General features: G+C 41.2%; 2 protein-coding genes across 2 annotated transcripts; one reads left to right on the forward strand and one right to left on the reverse strand.

Moving 5' to 3' along the window:
- Positions 1 to 936: 936 nt before the first annotated feature.
- On the reverse strand, positions 937 to 8,805 carry LOC139563338 (NEDD8-activating enzyme E1 regulatory subunit). Its single transcript, XM_071381969.1, has 21 exons — positions 8,787 to 8,805; positions 6,185 to 6,282; positions 5,592 to 5,695; positions 5,414 to 5,474; positions 5,272 to 5,302; positions 5,098 to 5,169; positions 4,679 to 4,758; positions 4,412 to 4,521; positions 4,180 to 4,289; positions 4,011 to 4,073; positions 3,855 to 3,918; positions 3,623 to 3,714; positions 3,425 to 3,484; positions 3,176 to 3,309; positions 2,769 to 2,844; positions 2,515 to 2,554; positions 2,215 to 2,301; positions 2,028 to 2,120; positions 1,770 to 1,884; positions 1,498 to 1,547; positions 937 to 1,365 (listed from the first exon to the last, which is right to left on the reverse strand). Exons 2-21 carry the CDS (start codon positions 6,232 to 6,234, stop codon positions 1,256 to 1,258), a joined length of 1,602 nt encoding a protein of 533 aa, XP_071238070.1. The 5' UTR covers positions 6,235 to 6,282; positions 8,787 to 8,805; the 3' UTR covers positions 937 to 1,255.
- On the forward strand, positions 7,202 to 19,451 carry LOC139563339 (carbonic anhydrase 7-like). Its single transcript, XM_071381970.1, has 7 exons — positions 7,202 to 7,369; positions 7,722 to 7,919; positions 12,333 to 12,451; positions 14,031 to 14,126; positions 14,984 to 15,046; positions 15,186 to 15,341; positions 17,554 to 19,451. The coding sequence occupies exons 1-7, from the start codon at positions 7,333 to 7,335 to the stop codon at positions 17,674 to 17,676; spliced, it is 792 nt and encodes a 263-aa protein (XP_071238071.1). The 5' UTR covers positions 7,202 to 7,332; the 3' UTR covers positions 17,677 to 19,451.
- Positions 19,452 to 19,811: the final 360 nt, after the last annotated feature.

Consider the following 19,811-nt stretch of genomic DNA (forward strand, 5'->3'; position numbering starts at 1 on the left):
TCATATGTAGGCAATGAAGTGGCCATAATTGTTCTCAATGTTACTGAGCAGCAGCAATGTTTCCAGAGACTGGGACATTGAACAAGAACATGGTGACTAATCAACATAACTGGTTTAGGCAGGCTTCTCATTAACATCTTATAGCTAATGATGTCTGGTAGAGCGTGAGCTATATAGTCAGCATTCAGGAATTATTCACTCAACACAATAATCCTGAGTGTGCCTACCCTAACATGTTCACCCCGCAAACATGGGAAAGAGCACCCTCTACTGAATGTAATCGGAATGAAATTACACAAATGTCTCACTTTTTCATATCATGAACTACGCAGGGATTTATGTACTGCAACAAAATACAGAGCGTTTTTATTCATTAAGGGGGGAAAAAACAGCCGTAATCCCAAGACATCTTTATGGAGAGTTTCTGCTCCAAGTGTGGAGTCAGCAGAGTGCCTGCTCACCACAGAACACACACACTCTATAATCTGAACTGGGAGAGGAACCAAACCAACAATATATTACACAGCTTAGTGGATTCTTTTTCTTTTCATCTAGAGACACTTGTGTAATGTTGGGGTTATTCTACCAGTCAACAGGTACCAATTTTCTTTCAGTTTATATCACCATCAGGCCATATGAGGGCCAATGTCTTGGGAATTATGCACAATAATGGTCAAATTAGAGTGTCAATTTTGCTTGTTCATCATGAAGCTCACATGATAGTCAGCTCATTTTAATTTTGACAGGCCCATGTGACCCCTACTGCTGGCAATGTAAATGACCATATCCAGACTGTTGCCCATCAGGACACAAGACATTGGAGCACAATAAGACTTCCCTGGGGGATCTAATATACACCACATGTCTTTACCTCAAAACTTCATTGTCTGTTTAGTGCAGGATATCTTTAGAGGAAATAATTCAAACCCCGGGACATTTCTTGAATGGTTTGAATTTGGCAGATTAAAAAAACATTTATTTTTATTTTATGTCCTAATAAGCGCAAGAATGTGTGAGCAAACAGTAAAAACAGCCAAGACACGAACATTGAAAAGTAAATCGGAAACAGTCGTTCAGTTTATCAGAACTTCCTTTTTCATTCAGCCACATCATAATAATATGTGGAAACGTACAGTACGAACAAAGTGTTCCATCTACCCAAACTTTCAGTTATCGCTGCTACTATGCTGCAACATTCCATTCATATATTTTACAGAGGGGTTAAGTGCATGTCATTAAGGAGGAAAATAGCTTTCTACAGCTGAAACGTGGCAGTTGTCTGGGACATGGCATTGTAGACGAACGTGTTGTTGAAGGGAACAAACTGACGAGTGATGAGTTTGATGGCCTCTTGTGCAGCCGATCCTAAGGAAACACATTGAAAGCATATTGAAGATCGTACATTTGCACCAACTCCAAGAAAACAAAATGTTTACCCCTAACAGAATAGTTTGAGGATCCTAGACCATAATAGGATCCAAGTACTGTAGAACTCACCTCCCAAAAAAGATGCCACTGTGTGTGGCTCAGCAGCACCATAGCGACAGCTGTTGAAGACCAAGGTAAAATGACATGTAGATTATTAAATCATGTTCCTCTCCTTGATTGATAACCTCATAGCCATTTTACAGTTAATGGAAATATTGCCGCAAATATAAAACACAAAAACTGTAGTGAGGTTTCGCAGTGGGCTGTATGTCTCATGAATTGTTAAAATGAACATTGTCTCTGCACAGAACAGCTGACTGGACACTATGCACAAAACTTACAACTCGTGGATGTAGTCATCCTTCACACTGACGTTGAGGCTGTACTCCTGCAGAAGGCTGTTCACACACAGCTTCAACTTGCTAATGTCTTCTTCTACTTGGTAATTGTAGACGCCTTCAAAAAGAGGAAAAACATGTTAACCTGCCCATCTCCAGATAGGTGACATGGCAGAACACCATTTTGGTCTGCTGTGTGCCAGGTTGTGTGTGTGACAAAACAGTTGTGCTGGAGGCAGAGCTATGCCAGCCTAGCCGTACCTGGGTAGCGGGAGTGCTGCTGATAGAAACGGTCCACAGAGCGCAACATAAGGTACAACACCATCTCCCCGTCTGCACTGTCCATGGAGCAGGCTGAGGCGAGAGAGCAGCATCTTAGAACACAAGGGACTCGAAAGCGAAACAATAGGCCAAATCAAGGAGGGAGTCTGTACGGTGTTGGACTTACTGATCTCGTCTTTATTGACCGTCTCCACGCTGTATTCTTCAGCCAGAGACCTGCAGCGCACCACCCTCAGGAAGGCAGCGTTCTTACCTGCAGACCGAAACACACAGCACAAGGCCTCAACCTACTGCACAGTGTTCCCTTTCATCATGGGTTCATCAAAGTGCAGCCACACTATTGTATGGCAAAGATGACGCTTTGAGTTATTGTTAAATGAGTTAGAGTATTCAATTTACATTCCTGCCATATTACACGTCCTGTTCACTTTATATTATGGTTGTGTGCGCTTGTCAGAATACTCACAGAATAGTTTGATGTCCTGCTCAGATATGCTCTCTGAGGGCTTTGGCAAGGGGAAAAAAGACAAAGAAATCAACCCAAATTTAGCTAGATAATATCAGAAATCAAACCTTATTTTACAATCTATCAAAAAGGTAATAAAATGTTGATACTAATGCAGCACTACTGCTACATAAGTACTACTGCAGGAGAGTTATGTGTATTTGACATTGCATGAGATGAAATATCCCAGAGACTGCAGAATAAGGTCCACATACCTTTCCAACAGACTGCAGGAGAGACTCTACATGCTTAGACACGACAGAAGCATCTTGCATTGCCTTCTCTCTATAACTGAAAACATATGCCTGCATTAATGCCCAGGTCAGGACTATGATGATTATGCCAGCAAAAAGCATACCTTGTGGAAATAAGTTTAAGTCCCAGTCAATCGTAAACAGTGGGAATCACAGCATCATATGGTTTTGCACATACAATTGTACCATTTAACTATGGACATTGGTTTATTATGCAATGAATGTCCTCTCCATGATATGCCCCAACTCAAAAGCATTGAGCTGTGCTCGCTATTAACCCAAAGCAAATCATTTACTTTAAAAAAATAAATAAAATCGGCGGCTGGCTACTTGCTATATACATGAATAATATAATCATCACTCCCTACACATTCTGGAGGTTGATGAACTTCTCTGAGTCCGCAATCATGTCTGGAATGGAGCCACGCACAGGTAGGTTTCCGCTGCCGTCGTTTTGCACAAAATCCCTCACTGCTCGCGCCATCACCCAGAAGGCTGGAGTCTGCGTATAGCACAGAAAGACAGAACAACAGTCAGTCACGTATTAAACGTACAAATAAATCCTTCACAGGATGCTTCAATCATGGCCTGGGTAGACGTGTCATATTTTGATTAACCTGTGATGTAATGTCATTGCATTGCTCTCCATTGAAGAGGTCGTCAACGCCGCTCGAAATCTACAGAGATGTGAGAGGAGTTAGCAAAGTTGACAAGAGTAGCAACTTCCAGTGGTCTCATGCAACCAGCAGCACGGATTAACATAATACGGCTGAAAGGAGTGAGGGGGTTTAGGGGTGAGGTATGAGAAGAGCCACCTTGGTTGGGTTAAGGGCTGTGTTGACGTTCTTGATGGCCTCCTCAAAGTTCTCCTCATCCTCGGGAGTTCCCTTCTCATTCTTCAGGATTCCTAAAGAAACCAAGTATCATGAGAACACAAATCATTTACAGTCAGGCATAATCTGGATAAGATAGTGTCTGTAGACAACTAAAATGAGGTGAAAATGTAAATTACAAATTAAGTCAAGAAAAATCTGTCAAGTGAAATACCTTGCCGAATAAGCTGTTTGAAGGCCTCCTTCTCTTTGTAGTTCTTCGGTAACTGAAAATCGTGCTAGAAAAAAACAATGTATTCTTTGTCATCGCTCTTGTACATCATAGGGTGCTGTAGAATGTGCCTTTGATTGTTGGTCACAGAACTATTACCTCACTGAACCACTTTTCTAGGTATTTGGCAACAATGATGATCCATGGTGTATGACCGTGATCCTGCAGAACACAAGAGCATAAGAAAATACATGAACCAGGGAGGACCAAATTACAACAGTGGCCTAAAGAAAACGGCCAACAAACATGGACGACAGCCCAAACACACCTTCTTCCCCATTCCCTCCAAGTCGTAGGATTGGATGTGGCTCTTGAGTTCTGCAAAAGGTTGGTCAAGCCTCAGGTCTTCCAAGGCATTGTCTGGATGAGACTCAATCACTAGAGGGAGTGATCGCAAACAACTTGTTTGAGTGTTTTCGATTAACTGCAAGAGAACACAGTGCTTGTCACCATTACTACAGATACAGCAATACACGCATGACTCACAAGGTGTACTATACCTGTGTGCTCCTTCACTACTAGCCTCATGTAACCGACGAGGCCATACGTTCTACACACCAGGAAAGGTACGTTTGCATTCCACAACACCGACCCCAGTCTCAAACAAGTGCTGTGAAAATAAAACAAAAAAACATAATTTACATGACAAGAGAACATTTTTATACTTGATGTTACTTTGTAAGACTATCATAAATATCAAATAAAAATCTTTACATTGAAATGTATGTCGATAGATAAATGTGTAAAAATATGAGGATGAATCACACCTTTCTGGCAGCTGGACACCAATCACCAGGGTAAACCTGTGGAAGAATTCTGGGTCGTTGTCCAAGAGCTTGTCTGGGCTCTATAATGGAAAAATGAAAGACCAGATAACAATAAGACTAACAAACAAGACTTGTATCTGCTATAAGTGCTCTGCTTGTTATAGAACACTCAGCAATCAATACAATCCAAGTGCACTTTGTGGACAGTGAGACACAACAACGGCTACTGAACTGGTGCAGCGTTATGGTAAAGCTACACCTTGATCGGAATTAACACAGATCGAACTCTATACTCTGAGGATCCTGAAGTCAAATCTAGGCTTTTGTTTTTCTGACAATATGACAAAATCTGTGCCAGGGAAAGCTGTGACAGCCCTCTTCAGGGAGAACTGCTGAACTGCTCTTAGTTGAAAACAAACCTCCTCCACAAAGTTGCCAGATACATCAGTGTTCAGCTCCTGTAGCAGCTCTGTGGCAGCCTGGGCTCGATTCTGGAAAACCACACCATCCCAAATGACTTGTTATGACATTATGCATGCAGGTAGAGCTTAGATATTGATAGAGTAGAATATCATTAGGTTAGAATCACTTACCCTTCCTATACTGTTGCTGCTAAGAAAAAAGCTGAGTAGAAAAGAAAAGTTAATTGAAGGTAAAGACAGTATATTGTATAAAACATTTTAAGATCAAAAGCGCTTCAATGAGGTGATAACACTAGGCCTATCACTTTCTTACTTATTTCCGACGTCTTCCCCGGAGACTTTGTGTCCATCGACAATAGTGAATGCTCCAATGCCTGATAAAGAGAGCAACTAGCTTAGGTAGGCTAACCTATCATGGCGCATTCTCTTACAGCAGTGTTTTCCACTCCAGGTAATCGGTATTTTCTTGAATCAAATATTGAAATATTTACCTGGAAGCACAAGGTTCTTGAGTATTTCAGTCCCGGATGCTGTGGAATTGATCAGGCATACGTGTGCATTTTCAAGTTCTTCTTGGCCATGGTCTCCCCACAATCTGAAATGGAGTACAGGCCATCATAACAACGACATGTTGCCAATCTCCAATGCCTTGTTATTTAGCTGTTATCTCATCTGGTATGGTAAATAGATGAGAACAATGAAACCTTTTTGAGATTCAGTCAGTAAACGACACCAATTCTGGCTGGTGTTGTTGAAAGTAAATGACGAGGCTAGAAGCTAACTAGCAGATAGCTGTACTATTACAGTCAGTGGGTAGCTAACTTAGCTAGCTAGTATTTCAGTGAAGACTAGCTACAGTAGCTAGCTATTATAATTGTAAAGCATGATAGTTAGCTAATTAGCTGGCCGAGTTAACGTTAGCCCAAGATAATAGACTATCAAGCATAAAGCGTTAACGTTACTGGGCTTGCTACGTTAGCTAACGTTAGCTGCAGTTTGTCAGTGGATATATATCTAACTCATGCAACGATATAAGTTTAACAAATAATTGTACAATTTTCACAGAATTTATATCCTTACATACCTCAATTGTCTATCGTATTTCTGCTCTTTAGAAGCTTTAGTCGCTGCCATGGTCTGCTTGGAGAAGAATCCCACCAGTTAATTTGATACCTCCATTCGCTGATTCGATAGAGAGACAAGTGGGTGAACGCAGTTGTAAATTCAAAGCTGCACTTTCGATTTAACTACAGTTGACCACCAGAGGGAGAAATAGAGAGCATTCAATCGATTCAAACCTGCGCAAAATGTTATTAAATATTTCTGCCACAGTTGCCACCACCCATTCAAACTAATCAAGGAATTTGATTTACAACACTTTTATAATATGGGTGCTGCACGGTGCTATCGTTTTTTGGCTGGTTTGTGAAAAACAATTATACCTTGACTTTGTTAATACATTTTGAATGACATGTTATAATAAGATGTGATGTGTTCTTTTAGATGCAACTTTTATAAATCTTGGTTATATAATCATAATTATAAACCGGGTGGTACGAGCCCTGAATGTTGATTGGCTGACAGCTGTGGTATGACAAAACATTTATTTTCACTGCTCTAATTACGTTGGTTACCAGTTTATAATAGCGATAAGGAACCTCAGGAGTTTGAGGCATATGGCCAATATACCACGGCTAAGGGCTGTATCCAGGCAATCCGCATTGTGTCGTGGTTAAAAAACAGCCCTTAGCCAGGTATATTGGTCATATACCACACCCCCTCGTGCCTTATTGCTTAAATATTAGGTATGCGTTTAAACTGGAAATGCAAAACAACACGATACCCAATGAAATATGTGCCATGCATTATCATTAAAACATGTTGTGAAACATGGTACTTCGTTAGTCCAGGGGAAAGTGTATCTTAATTGGCTGCTGTACTAGGTCTAATTATCATAAATAAGGGGGTCTTTCTTTAGATGTTTTGAAGTACAGTAACAGAAATCAAGCAGGGGAATTGAAAAGCGGGCGTGGCAAGGAAGGATCATTACGATTGCCATTCGTCGCCACCTGATCATCCTTCCCAACCTCAACTCCCAGACTTCATTAACAATGCTCACACTCCAGCACTTGTTCTTCGTCACGCCATTTATCCCATCAGTTCGTGCAGTCTGGGCTGTGAGGCGGAGTTAGTCAGCATATCGATAAGGTGAATCTAAGCGGAATCCTCGCAATGACAGGGCGTCACTGGGGATACGGAGAGGAGAACGGTAAGTAAACCTACCAACCTGGGAGAGCATCACTATGTCAGCCACTGTAGAACACACCGCATGTCAGCGCTGACCTTGTTTGGGGACGCTCGTGCGCTGCGAATGACAGGCATTCTGGCATTTGTCTCTGCAAGACTGAATGCATATTTGATTAAATACTTTTCTGATGGCAATAGGCTATAATCACATTCATGTTTTGAACTATGTCACCTCTGACATTATTATTATGAAGCGACAGGTGACAGATTGGCTGATTCTAAAATAAAAGTTTTTGTAAAATGGTGAATGACTGGATCTCCTTTCTTTACATTACATTCTGTCATGTCCAGCTCTGACCATCTTTGTTTCTAAGGTCCAGATGCATGGCACAAAAACTATCCCATCGCCCATGGCAATCGCCAGTCTCCCATAGACATAGTTCCTGAGGACACTGTATATGATGCCAGCCTGGCTCCCATATTCGTCTCCTACGACCACTGCAACTCAATCAACATCTGCAACAACGGCCACTCTGTGACCGTAGAGTTTGATGACACCGATGACAAAACAGGTAACGGCAACAGAGGGGAAGATATCTCTATAGACCATATAGAATGCAAACAGAAATACAAGCAGTGGTGGGAAAAGTACCCAATTGTCATACTTGAGTAAAAGTAAAGATACCTTTTAATAGAAAATGACTCAAGTAAAGGTCACCTAGTAAAGTTATACTTGAGTAAAAGTCAAAAAGTATTTGGTTTAAAATATACTTAAGTATCAAAAGTAAATGTAATTGTTAAAATATACTTAAGTATCAAAAGTAATTTCAAATTCTTATATTAAGCAAAACTACAACACTCAAACATAACTTACAAACAAAGCATGTGCGTTTAGTGAGTCCGCCAGATCAGAGGCAGTAGGGCTGACCAGGGATGTTCTGTTGATAAGTGCGTAAATTTGAACATTTTCCTGTCCTGCTAAGCATTCAAAATGTAACGAGTACTTTTGGGTGTCAACTAAATGTATGGAGTAAAAAGTACAATATTTTCTTAAGGAATGTAGTGAAGTAAAAGTAGTCAAAAATATAAATAGTAAAGTACAAACTACATAAGTAGTACTTTAATGTATTTTTACTTAAGTACTTTACACCACTGAATACAAGCAATATTGAGATATAGTATTGTTTCGGATTCGATCATCAACCTGAGTGTGAAAGTCAGCCAGCCCAGGAGGTATTTATCGCTGATGTATGTCATTGTGACGGGTGGGTGGTTGTTTCTGGACACCTCCATCACTCATGACTATGACATTAGCCAACACAACCACTGTATTGGTAAAGGGACATCGTTATGGCTACTGTGTAGTAGTACCATCATGCTACAACCACCACACTTGCATGCACATGTGACACTTATTTAGTGGATGCAATTCTACCTACGTGCAGTATGCAGATCAATCCTTTATTACAATGTCTAGCTTACACTTTGCATGGTCTTAGTCATTGTTGTTTAGGCTTCAAAGTTCACTGACAGCAGATTCCCCACCTTCGTCCAATCTGAGCAGTGTAGTAGATTGTGGAAGCCTAATGCCCTGAATGACACAGTTTTATTGCCAGGAAACTTCAAATGTTCAATATTATCCATTGGAAATATGTTTTGGATTTGCAGACTTCATCACAACCACCATCAAAATGTGGTTGATGGATAGACCACTTAAATTTGTATATCATTGAGGCCCCTCCTACTGGACTGTATGATTCAGTGAGATGTGTTTTTGTGGATATAGTGAAGCCAGTATTTAACTGTAGGGGTGTCTTTCTGCCAGACCAGACATCTGACCACATCAGGTAATCTTCATAGTTGCGTCATATCTGTTTTTAAACTGACAGTCCAAGTAAACAAAGTCATTGACAAATAAAACATGAGAGCTGCTTTGCTTCTGTGGCATCAAAAGGTCATTGGAACCAAGGGTCTGAATAGAATGACAACCAAATAAGTTGGGGCTTGTATTTTGAAAAGTGGTAACTGAACGCCTACAACAAAAAGGTGTTCTACCTCAATTATCTCGTACCCCTGCACATTGACTTGGTACTGGTACCCTGTGTATATAGCCAAGTTATTGTAATCTCATTGTGTATTTTATTCTTTTTCAGTTTTTTTCTCTCTACATTGTTAGGAAAGGCCTGTAAGTAAGCATTTCGCTGTTAGTCTACACCAGTTGTTTACGAAGCATGTGACAAATACATTTGAAAAGGCCCTCCACAAAAGGAAAATACAAGCCACGACTGATTATTTTCAGTCTTAACAAAAGTGTGGCTGTTTGGCTAAGGTGCAGATCACTATGAAAACAAATTCACAGAAACCAAACAAAGAAGTTCCATTCTGCATGACAGGGTCTTATTACTGATAGACTTCCCTATCCTTTCACCATCAGGGAAGGGGAAGTAGTACAGCTTCTTCACCTATGCATGCCGCAGTTGTCCTGTTTCCCTTTTGTGGTTGTGTACTTTATCGTGTGTGTGCCTTTTTTGTACATGTGTGTGTACAACTGCGGCACACAATGCCTAGTGTGTCATTAACTCAGGAAGCGTTGAACATGCTCTAAAGCACAAATTACCCAGGTGCCATTCTTATCCACCCAACCGTTTCATGCGGATGAATTATTAGACGCATTAAAAAAGTCACGACCGGGCTGATGGAAACAGAAATGCAGGATCAATTTTATAAATGTCAACAGACAATTTGTCCGTTCGACATGGCGTGATCATTTTTTGGAGGTAAAATGTATGATGCGAGAAATGGCGGAAACGTCTTTGCGCAAATATTGATCTAATAACCATCATATCGAAGCAAACGTGGAGTCGCGTGATGATATGTTGTGTGGTCCTCCCACAATGACTCAGGAAAGCATGCAGTTTGTTAGGCTACTGATAAAATAAGTTATGATGAACTTCACAGGGTGGTAAAGTGCACAGTGATGCGCTTGATTAGGGTTGCAAAGCTACCAAAGTTTACCGAAGTTACCGGAATCTTCAGTATTTTATTTATTTTTATTTAACCTTTGTTTAACTAAACAAGTCAGTTAATAAGAACAAATTCTTATTTATAATGACTGCCTACCAAAAGGCAGAAAACCTCCTACGGGGACGGGGGCTGGAATTAAAAATAAAAACAAAAATATAGGGTAAGAGAGAACACTACATAAAGAGAAACCTAAGACAACAACATGGCAGCAACACATGACAACGCAGCTTGGTAGCAACACAACATGGCAGTAGCACAACATGGTAGCAGCACAAAACATGGCACAGACAACAGCACAAAGGGCAAGAATACAATTTTTGTAAATACCAGAAAATATAGGCCAATCTATTGTAAAACATTTTATATGAATATGTTTTTAAAAAAAATTTATGTATAGTAATTCAAAATATATATCGGTCTCCATATTGTCCATGAATTTCTTGTAGATAGACGTATGGTTCAAGAGGAAATATACTAATTAATTAAAAAAAACATCTAATCAACAATACCATTGTTTTTTATGAACTCTGCAAGTCCAACAATTGACTTTTTTATAACTGCCACCAGTTTGACAAGAATTACATAGCCAAATAAATGAGTGATTTTCTTTTTATAAAGGATATTTCATGCTGAAACCCTCGTATTAAACACCAATGGTATTCACAAAGTTGATGGTTTATATTTAGGATCATGTTTTATTGCTCTGTCATTGTATGTTTTATTTGAAAATCTTAATTATATCACATGTAAAATATATGAAAAGGCCACACAGAGGGCCAGAGATAATTAGACACCTCAAAAAAATCAGAAGTACCTAAAATGGCCACTAGATGTCTTGTGATAGATTACATCAAATCCTTGCAAGATTCACATTCTGGTAGTTTAATGGTAATATTACTTGCCTTTGCAACACTAAGCTTGATGCTCCTTTCCAATAAATATCGAGGGTCTTATTCTGGTGACATGATGATCGACTCTTGGCTGCCCTTGGACAAATAAAAATAATCTGTCTCTTATCCATAATAATCTCATGTAGGTAGACTGCCAGAACTGTGTCTGCCAGCTGTTGGCTAGAGCACACGTGACAAGACCAGAGTGGGTACATTTGCTATATAACGCAACAGTTTTTGTGACAAAACCATCAGTAGAGTTGAAAATGCGATGGAAACCCATTTAACTTGTATTTATTTTATTAGGTACATGGGAATTTCACTATAAAAGTTATTTTAATGTGCACCATGTCATCACGCACACAATACGTCTGTTTGATGGAATCCCATCTCTGGTGGGAAAATGATTTCAGAAAATTAGCATAAAAATCTGTCACCAATTCGATGGAAGGAAACCTAGTTTGTGACATTCCGATCTCTGGCATTCTCTTCATCTGCCATCACAAAGATCTCGCTGTGTGTGTGTATATGGGTACACTGTGTGCACCTGTGTGTGCTTTGCATGGCTTGGCTCCAGTGGTATCAGACAGAATTTGTCACTTACTGCCCTGTCCTACACTGTCACTAACAGAGCCCAGCCCAGACAATGTCTATCCTGGGGCCCTTATCCCCAGCACCACCCCAATTAGACCAATTAGTTACAGGACAAATCCTAGGCATATCAGGACGCATGCTCAGAATACACTCTCATTTGTTTTATGTCAGGGAAAGTAAGGCCTTCATGAGGACATACTTGTTGTAATACATTACCTGTTTAGCCAAATTAGGAGGAGTAGTAAACAATGTGGTTGCAGGGCAAGGTGCCTTATGTGTCTGTCAGAGTGTCATTGATCTGTATCAGCTTAGCGAGAGGGATTTAATGAGCAGTGGCAGGTGTAGCCAGGTTGAGTCGTTGTACCAGGCCTGGCATGTGGTGGTTCCTGCCTGCCTGTCTAGTGTGTTGTGCCAGGCATAGGAGCATAGAGGCATGGCAGTGGCTGGCTGGCTGACTCTCGTCCTCTGCCCCGACAGTAATCAGGGCAGGCCCCCTTGACAACGCCTACCGGCTGAAACAGTTCCACTTCCACTGGGGCAGGAAGGGCAGCCAAGGCTCAGAGCACACCGTCCGAGGAAAGACCTACGCTTCAGAGGTGAGCGTTTCTCCCTCCTAATCACCCAGACGGAGCCTAGGTAACCACATCTTCCCCGACATGCAGTGCATTCGGAAAGTATTCAGACCCCTTGACTTTTTCCAAATTTTTTTACGTTGCAGCCGTATTCTAAAATAGATTAAATTGGTTTTTTTACCCTCATCAATCTACACATAATTTCCCATAGCAAAAACAAGTCTTGACATTAAAAAAAGGGAATATCAAATTACGTAAGTATTCAGACCCTTTACTCAGTACTTTGTTGAAGCACCTTTGGCAGCGATTACAGCCTCGAGTCTTCGTGGGTATGACGTTACAAGCTTGGCACACCTGTATTTGTATTTGAGTTTCTCCCATTCTTCTTTGCAGATCCTCTCAAGCTCTGTCAGGTTGGATGAGGAGCGTTGCTGCACAGCTATTTTCAGGTCTCTCCAGAGATGTTTGATCGGGTTCAAGTCCGGGCTCTGTCTGGGCTACTCAAGGACATTCAGAGACTTGTCCTGAAGTCACTCCTGCGTTGTCTTGGCTGTGTGTTTAGGGTCGTTGTCCTGTTGGAAGGTGAACCTTCGCCCCAGTCTCAGGTCCTGAGTGCTCTGGAGCAGGTTTTCATCAAGGATCCTTTTGTACTTTGCCCCGTTCATCTTTCCCTCGATTCTTACTAGCCACCCAGTCCCTGCTGCTGAAAAACATCCTCACAGCATGATGCTGCCACCACCACGCTTCACCGTAGGGATTGGTGCCAGGTTTCCTCCAGATGGGACGCTTGGCATGATGTGAGAGTCCTTCAGGTGCCTTTTGGCAAACTACAAGCGGGCTGTCATGTGCCTTTTACTGAGGAGTGGCTTCCATCTGGCTGCAGAGATGGTTGTCCTTCTGGAAGGTTCTCCCATCTCCACAGAGGAACTCTGGAGCTCTGTTAGAATAACCATCAAGTTCTTGGTCACATCCTTGACCTGGCAAATCTGGTGCAGTCCATGAGGAGGAGATGCACTGCAGAACTTAATGCAGCTGGTGGCCACACTAGATAGTGACTGTTACTTTTGATTTTGACCCCCCCTTTGTTCAGGGACACATTATTCAATTTCTGTTAGTCACAGGTTTGTGGAACTTGTTCAGTTTATGTCTCAGTTGTTGAATCTTGTTATGTTCATACAAATATTTACACATGTTAAGTTTGCTGAAAATTAATGCAGTTGACAGTGAGAGGACGTTTATTTTTTTGCTGAGTTTAATTCTGTTTTTGATTTTTAATACATTTGCAAAAATGTGCTTTGTCGTTATGGGGTATTGTGTGTAGATTGATGAAGGGGGGGGGAATAATTTAATAGATTTTTAGAATAGGGCTGTAACGTAACAAAATGTGGAAAAAGTCAAGGGGTCTGAATCATTTCCGACTGCACTGTACATCTGCATCTATATTTGCCAAGAAGTAGTTTTCCCTTCTCTGGTTCGATTGACCTCTGTACTAGGCAACTGGTTTGTTTAGTACCTGAGACGAAGCTGTGTTTCCCTGAATGTGGGTGCTTGGCTCAGGCTTGTCCCTAACCCTGCTGCCCCTCCTCCCTGTTTCCTCCTGCAGCTTCATCTGGTGCACTGGAACGCAGACAAGTACAAGACATTTGGGGAGGCAGCGGCAGCCCCCGATGGACTGGCTGTCCTTGGCGTCTTTTTAGAGGTGAGAGGATCTCCCCCGGGGTACCCCACATACCACTCCCCACATCAGCCAGCAGCTGTTTATCTGTCAGCCAGTAAATTGCTTTGGAATTTAATCTCTTTCTGCTTCACCAGGGCTGTTTAACAGGGATTAGACTGAAGATCAGCAATCACTGAAGGAACAATGTAGAACATTTTTATGATTTTATGTCTGAACAGAGAGGACGAAAACATTTTACTCGTGTTTGTGTTGAAAATTGTTCAGTCATACCAGTACCATGTGGAAAATATGTGGCACATTTTTATAGACAATGTATTTACATAATACAAAGTATAAAATGTATGTGTTTATGAAATATCTTATTGATAACACATTGACGTATACACTGACCGTACAAAACACTAGGAACACCTGCTTTTCCCATGACACTGACCAGGTGAATCCAGGTGAAAGATATTGTCACTTGTTGAATCCACTTCAATCAGTGTAGATGAAGGGGAGGAGACAGGTTAAAGAGATTTTTAAGCCTTGAGAAAATTGAGATGTGAATTGTGTATGTGTGCGATTGACGGTGAAAGGGCGAGACAAAATATTTAAGTGTCTTTGAATGGGGTATGGCAGTGGGTACCAGGAGGCAAAAGGGGGTGCAACTCAATATTAGGAAGGTGTTCCTAATGTTTTGTACACTGAGTGTGCATACAGTGCATGATGGTAAAAAAAAAACATTTCAGTATATCATTGTGGCAATGTGTGTATGTGTAATCTACTGTAATATATTTAGAATGTTTATGGAAAACATCATATTTTCTCAGATATGACAATCTGTTTGGGCTAATGTTTGAATGTTGAGCTAAAAAGGGAAGGTGTTTTGTTTACAGATCGGAGATGAACACAGAGGTTTACACAAGATAACAGATGCTTTATACATGGTGAAGTTTAAGGTAAGTCTGACATAATGCAAAAGAATGATTCACCTAACGAGTGACTCGAATGATTCAACAGGGCATTTGATAAAAGACTCATCTGAAGTGTAGCATAATCCATATTTCTCATGCTCTTCTTTGTTCTATTTGCACCCAGGGAAGAGTTGCAGATTTCAAAGGTTTCAATCCCAAGTGCCTCCTACCTAACAGCCTACACTTCTGGACCTACCCGGGTTCACTGACCACGCCACCTCTTCACGAGAGTGTCACCTGGATCGTTCTGAAGGAGCCAATCATAGTCTCAGAGAAACAGGTGGGAGCCCTCGCCATCTGATAGGGGTGAATCAGTACTACCAATATGGAGATATCTCTGCTTATGGAAATCTGGGGTCTCCGCTTAGGGAAACCACAGTGAACCACTGCTTTTGTCATGATGTAAATTATGAACCATTTGAATGACAGGCATCTGCCCTGGCGGTGGGTGCTCTGCCCTTCCTCTGCCCTTCCTCCAAAAGCTCAAGAAAGAAAAAGGCACTGAGGGTTTTACACTGATTTATGTGGGAGTGTCTGTTGAAGTAATTATTCTGAAACACTGAAATTGACAAGTAAAAGTATGCCAAGGTTCACTTTGATGGCTCACTTGCAACACTATGGCTGCGTTGTGACAGCCCAATTGTGATATTTTCTCCACTAATTGGTCTTTTGACCAATCACATCAGATATTTTCAGATCAGCTCTGAAAAAGATCTGATTGCTCAAAATATCGATTAGTGATAAAAAAAAATATCAGAATTGGGCTGCCTGTGTAAACGAACCCTATCTGTTTTACAATATACCAATTCATTCCTCTCCTCTTCATGGTTAATGATTTGAAACATCAATATGAAGGCTTTATGACCACCAGTGACTGAGCTGGGGCTGTCCTTGAGCCGTCTTTGATGTTACTGTGGCTTTCTCCAGACGGAGGGCTTTGATTGGAGGATGCCAGGGCAGTAGGCTCAGCCATGGCTTTGAGTGGATTACTGCATGCGTGGTTTGGATGCCATGCAGTCCCTCTGTGTGTGAGGGCCTGCTGTAATCCTAGTGGGAACCCTAGATTTGAGAGAACTCTTTGTGGATCCAGGTGTCACAAGTCACAGCTTAAGCTCCATTCGAACAGTGGGCATTACCCCGGAGCTCGTGACAGTCATGCACACACCGAGATTCTTTACTATGTAGCTGTGCAGTGCATATTCTCTGAATTACTGTAGGCTAGATTCTGACTTTGCAGGTGCTCATATAGCTTGAAAAAAGATTGAGTCTATTATCTACTCTGATGGCGTAATTGGCTAATATACCATTTCATTCATTTTTAAATATTTACAATACACGTAGGAGTTCTAATTCATTCAAACCACATGTTTTTGTAGCTAAATGGCTAATTGAATACCCATTTATTAACCCAGAGAGATGAACTTGTCGTCTTTTTCCCGAGTTGTTTTATTAACATTAATCATGAAGGAAGCTACAGGCTTAGGGCAATAAGTGAATACTGTGTTAGGGATATGGAGCAGTAGACTGTTTCTTTGATGAAGTCGGGGTGCATGCCCAGCTCTGCTCAATTATACATTGGTGGAAAAAGTACCCAACCGTCATACTTGAGTAAAAGTAAAAATACCTTAATAGAAAATGACTCAAGTAAAAGTCACCCAGTAAAATACTCCTTGAGTAGAAGTCTAAAAGTATTTGGTTTTAAATACACTTAAGTATCAAAAGTAAATGTAATTGCTAAAATATACTTAAGTAGCAAAAGTATAAATCATTTCAAATTCCTTATTAAGCAAACCAGATGGCATCGTTTTTTAAATGTACGGAAAGCCAGGGGCACACTCCAACATTGACATCATTTGCAAGCGAAGCATGCATGTTTAGTGAGTCCGCCAGATCAGAGGCCGTATGGATGACCAGGGATGTTCTGTTGATAAGTTTGTGCATTTGTGCTTTTGGGTGTCAAGGAAAATGTAAAAAAATATAAATACTAAAGTACAGATACCCCCAAAAAACAACTTAAGTAAAAATACTTTAAAGTACTACTTAATACTTTACGCCACTGCCATTATAACAGGCTGTTTACCAGGAAGGTGACTGCATGCCTTCCAGGTCCCTTCCTGGGCTGGCCCTGTTTTGTGTTCTCAGCTTTTTTTTCAATGGCACTGGGAAACGTAATTAAAGTCAGCTTTGGCCCATCGGCATGCGGTCTGCATACCTCTGTTCCTGGCCTGGCTGACTGGGCTGGGCCTGGGAGCATGGGCCTGCTCCCTCGCCCTTAGTGTAGGACTCCGGGGCACAATCCTTTGATCCCTGGGAGCTGATTAACATGATGGATGGAAACGTTTTGGCCTTTTTTAATTGTGAAATTCTTTGGGGATACTCAGCAGGGAAAAGCCCTTCTTACGTAAGAGGCTATTATGATGTTTTTCCTTCCTCAGACACTGCAGGCAGGGGCTATAAGGTGTTTCTGTCTGTCTCCAAACATCTCTCCACAGATGGGAAAGTTCAGGATGCTGCTCTTCAGCGGAGAGGAGGAAGAGAGCAGGAAATGCATGGAGAACAACTTCCGACCCCCTCAACCCCTGAAAGGCAGGAAGGTGCTAGCATCCTTTGACTAACGTGACTGCAAATAACCTCCAGGTGGCATAGACTACATGTGGTCTATTATATGCCAGAGTGAATGTCTGAATAGCGTTTATTCTCAACTTTGAATATCCTGGTCTGAGTTTTTTACTACTGCTGATGAACATAGAACAAGGGGTGTGAAACATCACGTCTCCCTCGACTGGTCAATTGTTTTCAACCGCACTTTAATTGAATGTCAGAAGCGGATATCAACGTTTTGAATCAGTCTTTATGACTACTATGCGCCCTCTGCACAGCTCTATATTTTTAAACATAGTAGTGATCTGTGACATTTTTATGAAGTGAAAGATATTGCTCACATAGCCATCCAGACATTGCCTTGACAGAACAGCGTAATGTATGTAACTCTGTAGCGAATAATTGATCTGATTGAATTTTGTTTGAAGATGTACAACGTGGCCTCAAATGGGTGTAGTGAAAAGCGTTTAACAGTCCCCCTCCATACACACTGTCCACCCAGTGGATTGTTGTTGTTGAGGCTGCTAGTGTTTCTATGCAAGGTGCTATATATTCTTCCCAAGGGTTTAGCCACACCATTGGAAGATGACGCCAGTGCTCTGTAACATGTCGTCTGAATCCTGGTGGTAACCTATGTTGATCCATATTTAGCTTGGCTTTTGCAACTGGATCCACCTCGTCCTAGTTGCCATAGATCCTTTAACACAACACTCACAAATGTGGGTGGAATTGGAGTAGCGAGCGGCTGCCAAATCTCAATTGCTCAACTGTAAATGAAGAGTTTACGCCGTACTTTCCCCGTGCCCTGACAGCCCAGTGATTGAGGGAACGGCACTAGGGCACTCTCTCAGCTGTACATCAGCTTTAAAGATGCCAAGTATACGCTGAATAGGGTATTGAGCTCATATTGGGTTAAAATAGTTCCACTTTCGAGAAAGGAAGGAGAGGGTGTACACATACAGTAAATTCTGTATGTCAATGAGACACTTCTGTAATGGGTTTATGTCCATGTCTTTGTGCTGCTCATTTCTCCTGTGCCACAGAACAGCCTCCTCCCTACAGTCTGTTCCTACACTACTGTACGGTGTGTTCCAAGCAGGGTGATTTTTCAATTCTTTTACGATAATGGAAGGTCTCAGTAAGTTAGGGTCATAATAATTAATAGAGCCCCAGGGTAGTGGCAGTTGTAAGAGAAATTGCTCCTCTGTCCTCTTGGTGTGTTTGAGTTATGGTAGTTTTAAGTAATGCTGTTCAATAGATAGAGGTGGACTTTACCAATATGGACAAACTGGTAGGGGGACACGCTCTGCCTTGTCCTACCCATGGGAATTAAGGCTTGGAACTGGCACTTGAGTTATCTATTTCAAACAATTGATATTATACAATATGAGAAGCGTTATTTATGAAATATTTACAATGTGAATCATTTTGCATGAACTGGTAACTATTTCATTGACTTATTGTTTTTTTTGTGTGAATTGTAGCTCTTACAAATATTAGATTGATTCAGTACTGTTGTTGTTTCAGAAACAAAAGATGTGATGAAAGAATGTATCAAACTTTCCGTTACCATTTAAAAGGCTTGTGTGGAATAGACAGATGAACTTAAATAGTACGTATTGTTTTATGACTAGTTCAAGTGTGGGTCCCAGAATTAGTTGTCACTGCTGCCACCATGTGGTCTAACAGAGAGCTGAGAAGTAAGCGTTTGGAAAAAGTTCCCATTGAGCCCCAAGCAAGTACAAAATGCATTACAGTGGATAACTATTAAACACCAACATGTATGGTTTTTGCTGTCCGTTCATGACTCAGTGGAAACATGTCAGTCGGTCCAGTATACATGTATACAGTATACATGATCACTGATTTTCTTGACAGCCATTGATTTATGAGGAATTTCAGCATGGAACGAACCTTGAACCTGGTACAAATGTATGTCAACGTGTTCAGAGATAAAGCTTCTCAAGACTCTCAATGTTTAAACTCGGCCTCACTAATCAGAAGCTGTGCGGATACGTAAATGTAATCAGTGCGCCCCTCAGCCCAGAGGTGAGAGAACAGAGACACCGGTCAGTGATTGACGTGCTTGTTCACTGATATATCAAATCAAACTTTATTAGTCACATGCGCCGAATACAACAGGTGTAGA

The sequence above is a fragment of the Salvelinus alpinus genome, chromosome 33 (assembly GCF_045679555.1).
Source record: "Salvelinus alpinus chromosome 33, SLU_Salpinus.1, whole genome shotgun sequence".
Taxonomy (NCBI): domain Eukaryota; kingdom Metazoa; phylum Chordata; class Actinopteri; order Salmoniformes; family Salmonidae; genus Salvelinus; species Salvelinus alpinus.

Bases quoted from the DNA above. Each gene is read 5' to 3' on its own strand.
- LOC139563339 (XM_071381970.1), top strand. From the start codon at position 7,333: ATGACAGGGCGTCACTGGGGATACGGAGAGGAGAACG. The intron at 7,370-7,721 runs GTAAGTAAACCT...TTTGTTTCTAAG, and splicing joins GGGATACGGAGAGGAGAACG to GTCCAGATGCATGGCACAAA. The intron at 7,920-12,332 runs GTAACGGCAACA...CTGCCCCGACAG, and splicing joins TGACACCGATGACAAAACAG to TAATCAGGGCAGGCCCCCTT.
- LOC139563338 (XM_071381969.1), bottom strand. From the start codon at position 6,234: ATGGCAGCGACTAAAGCTTCTAAAGAGCAGAAATACGATAGACAATTG. The intron at 5,170-5,271 runs GTAAGTGATTCT...GTGGTTTTCCAG, and splicing joins GCAGCAACAGTATAGGAAGG to AATCGAGCCCAGGCTGCCAC. The intron at 3,715-3,854 runs GTATTTCACTTG...TGGTTTCTTTAG, and splicing joins CAAACAGCTTATTCGGCAAG to GAATCCTGAAGAATGAGAAG.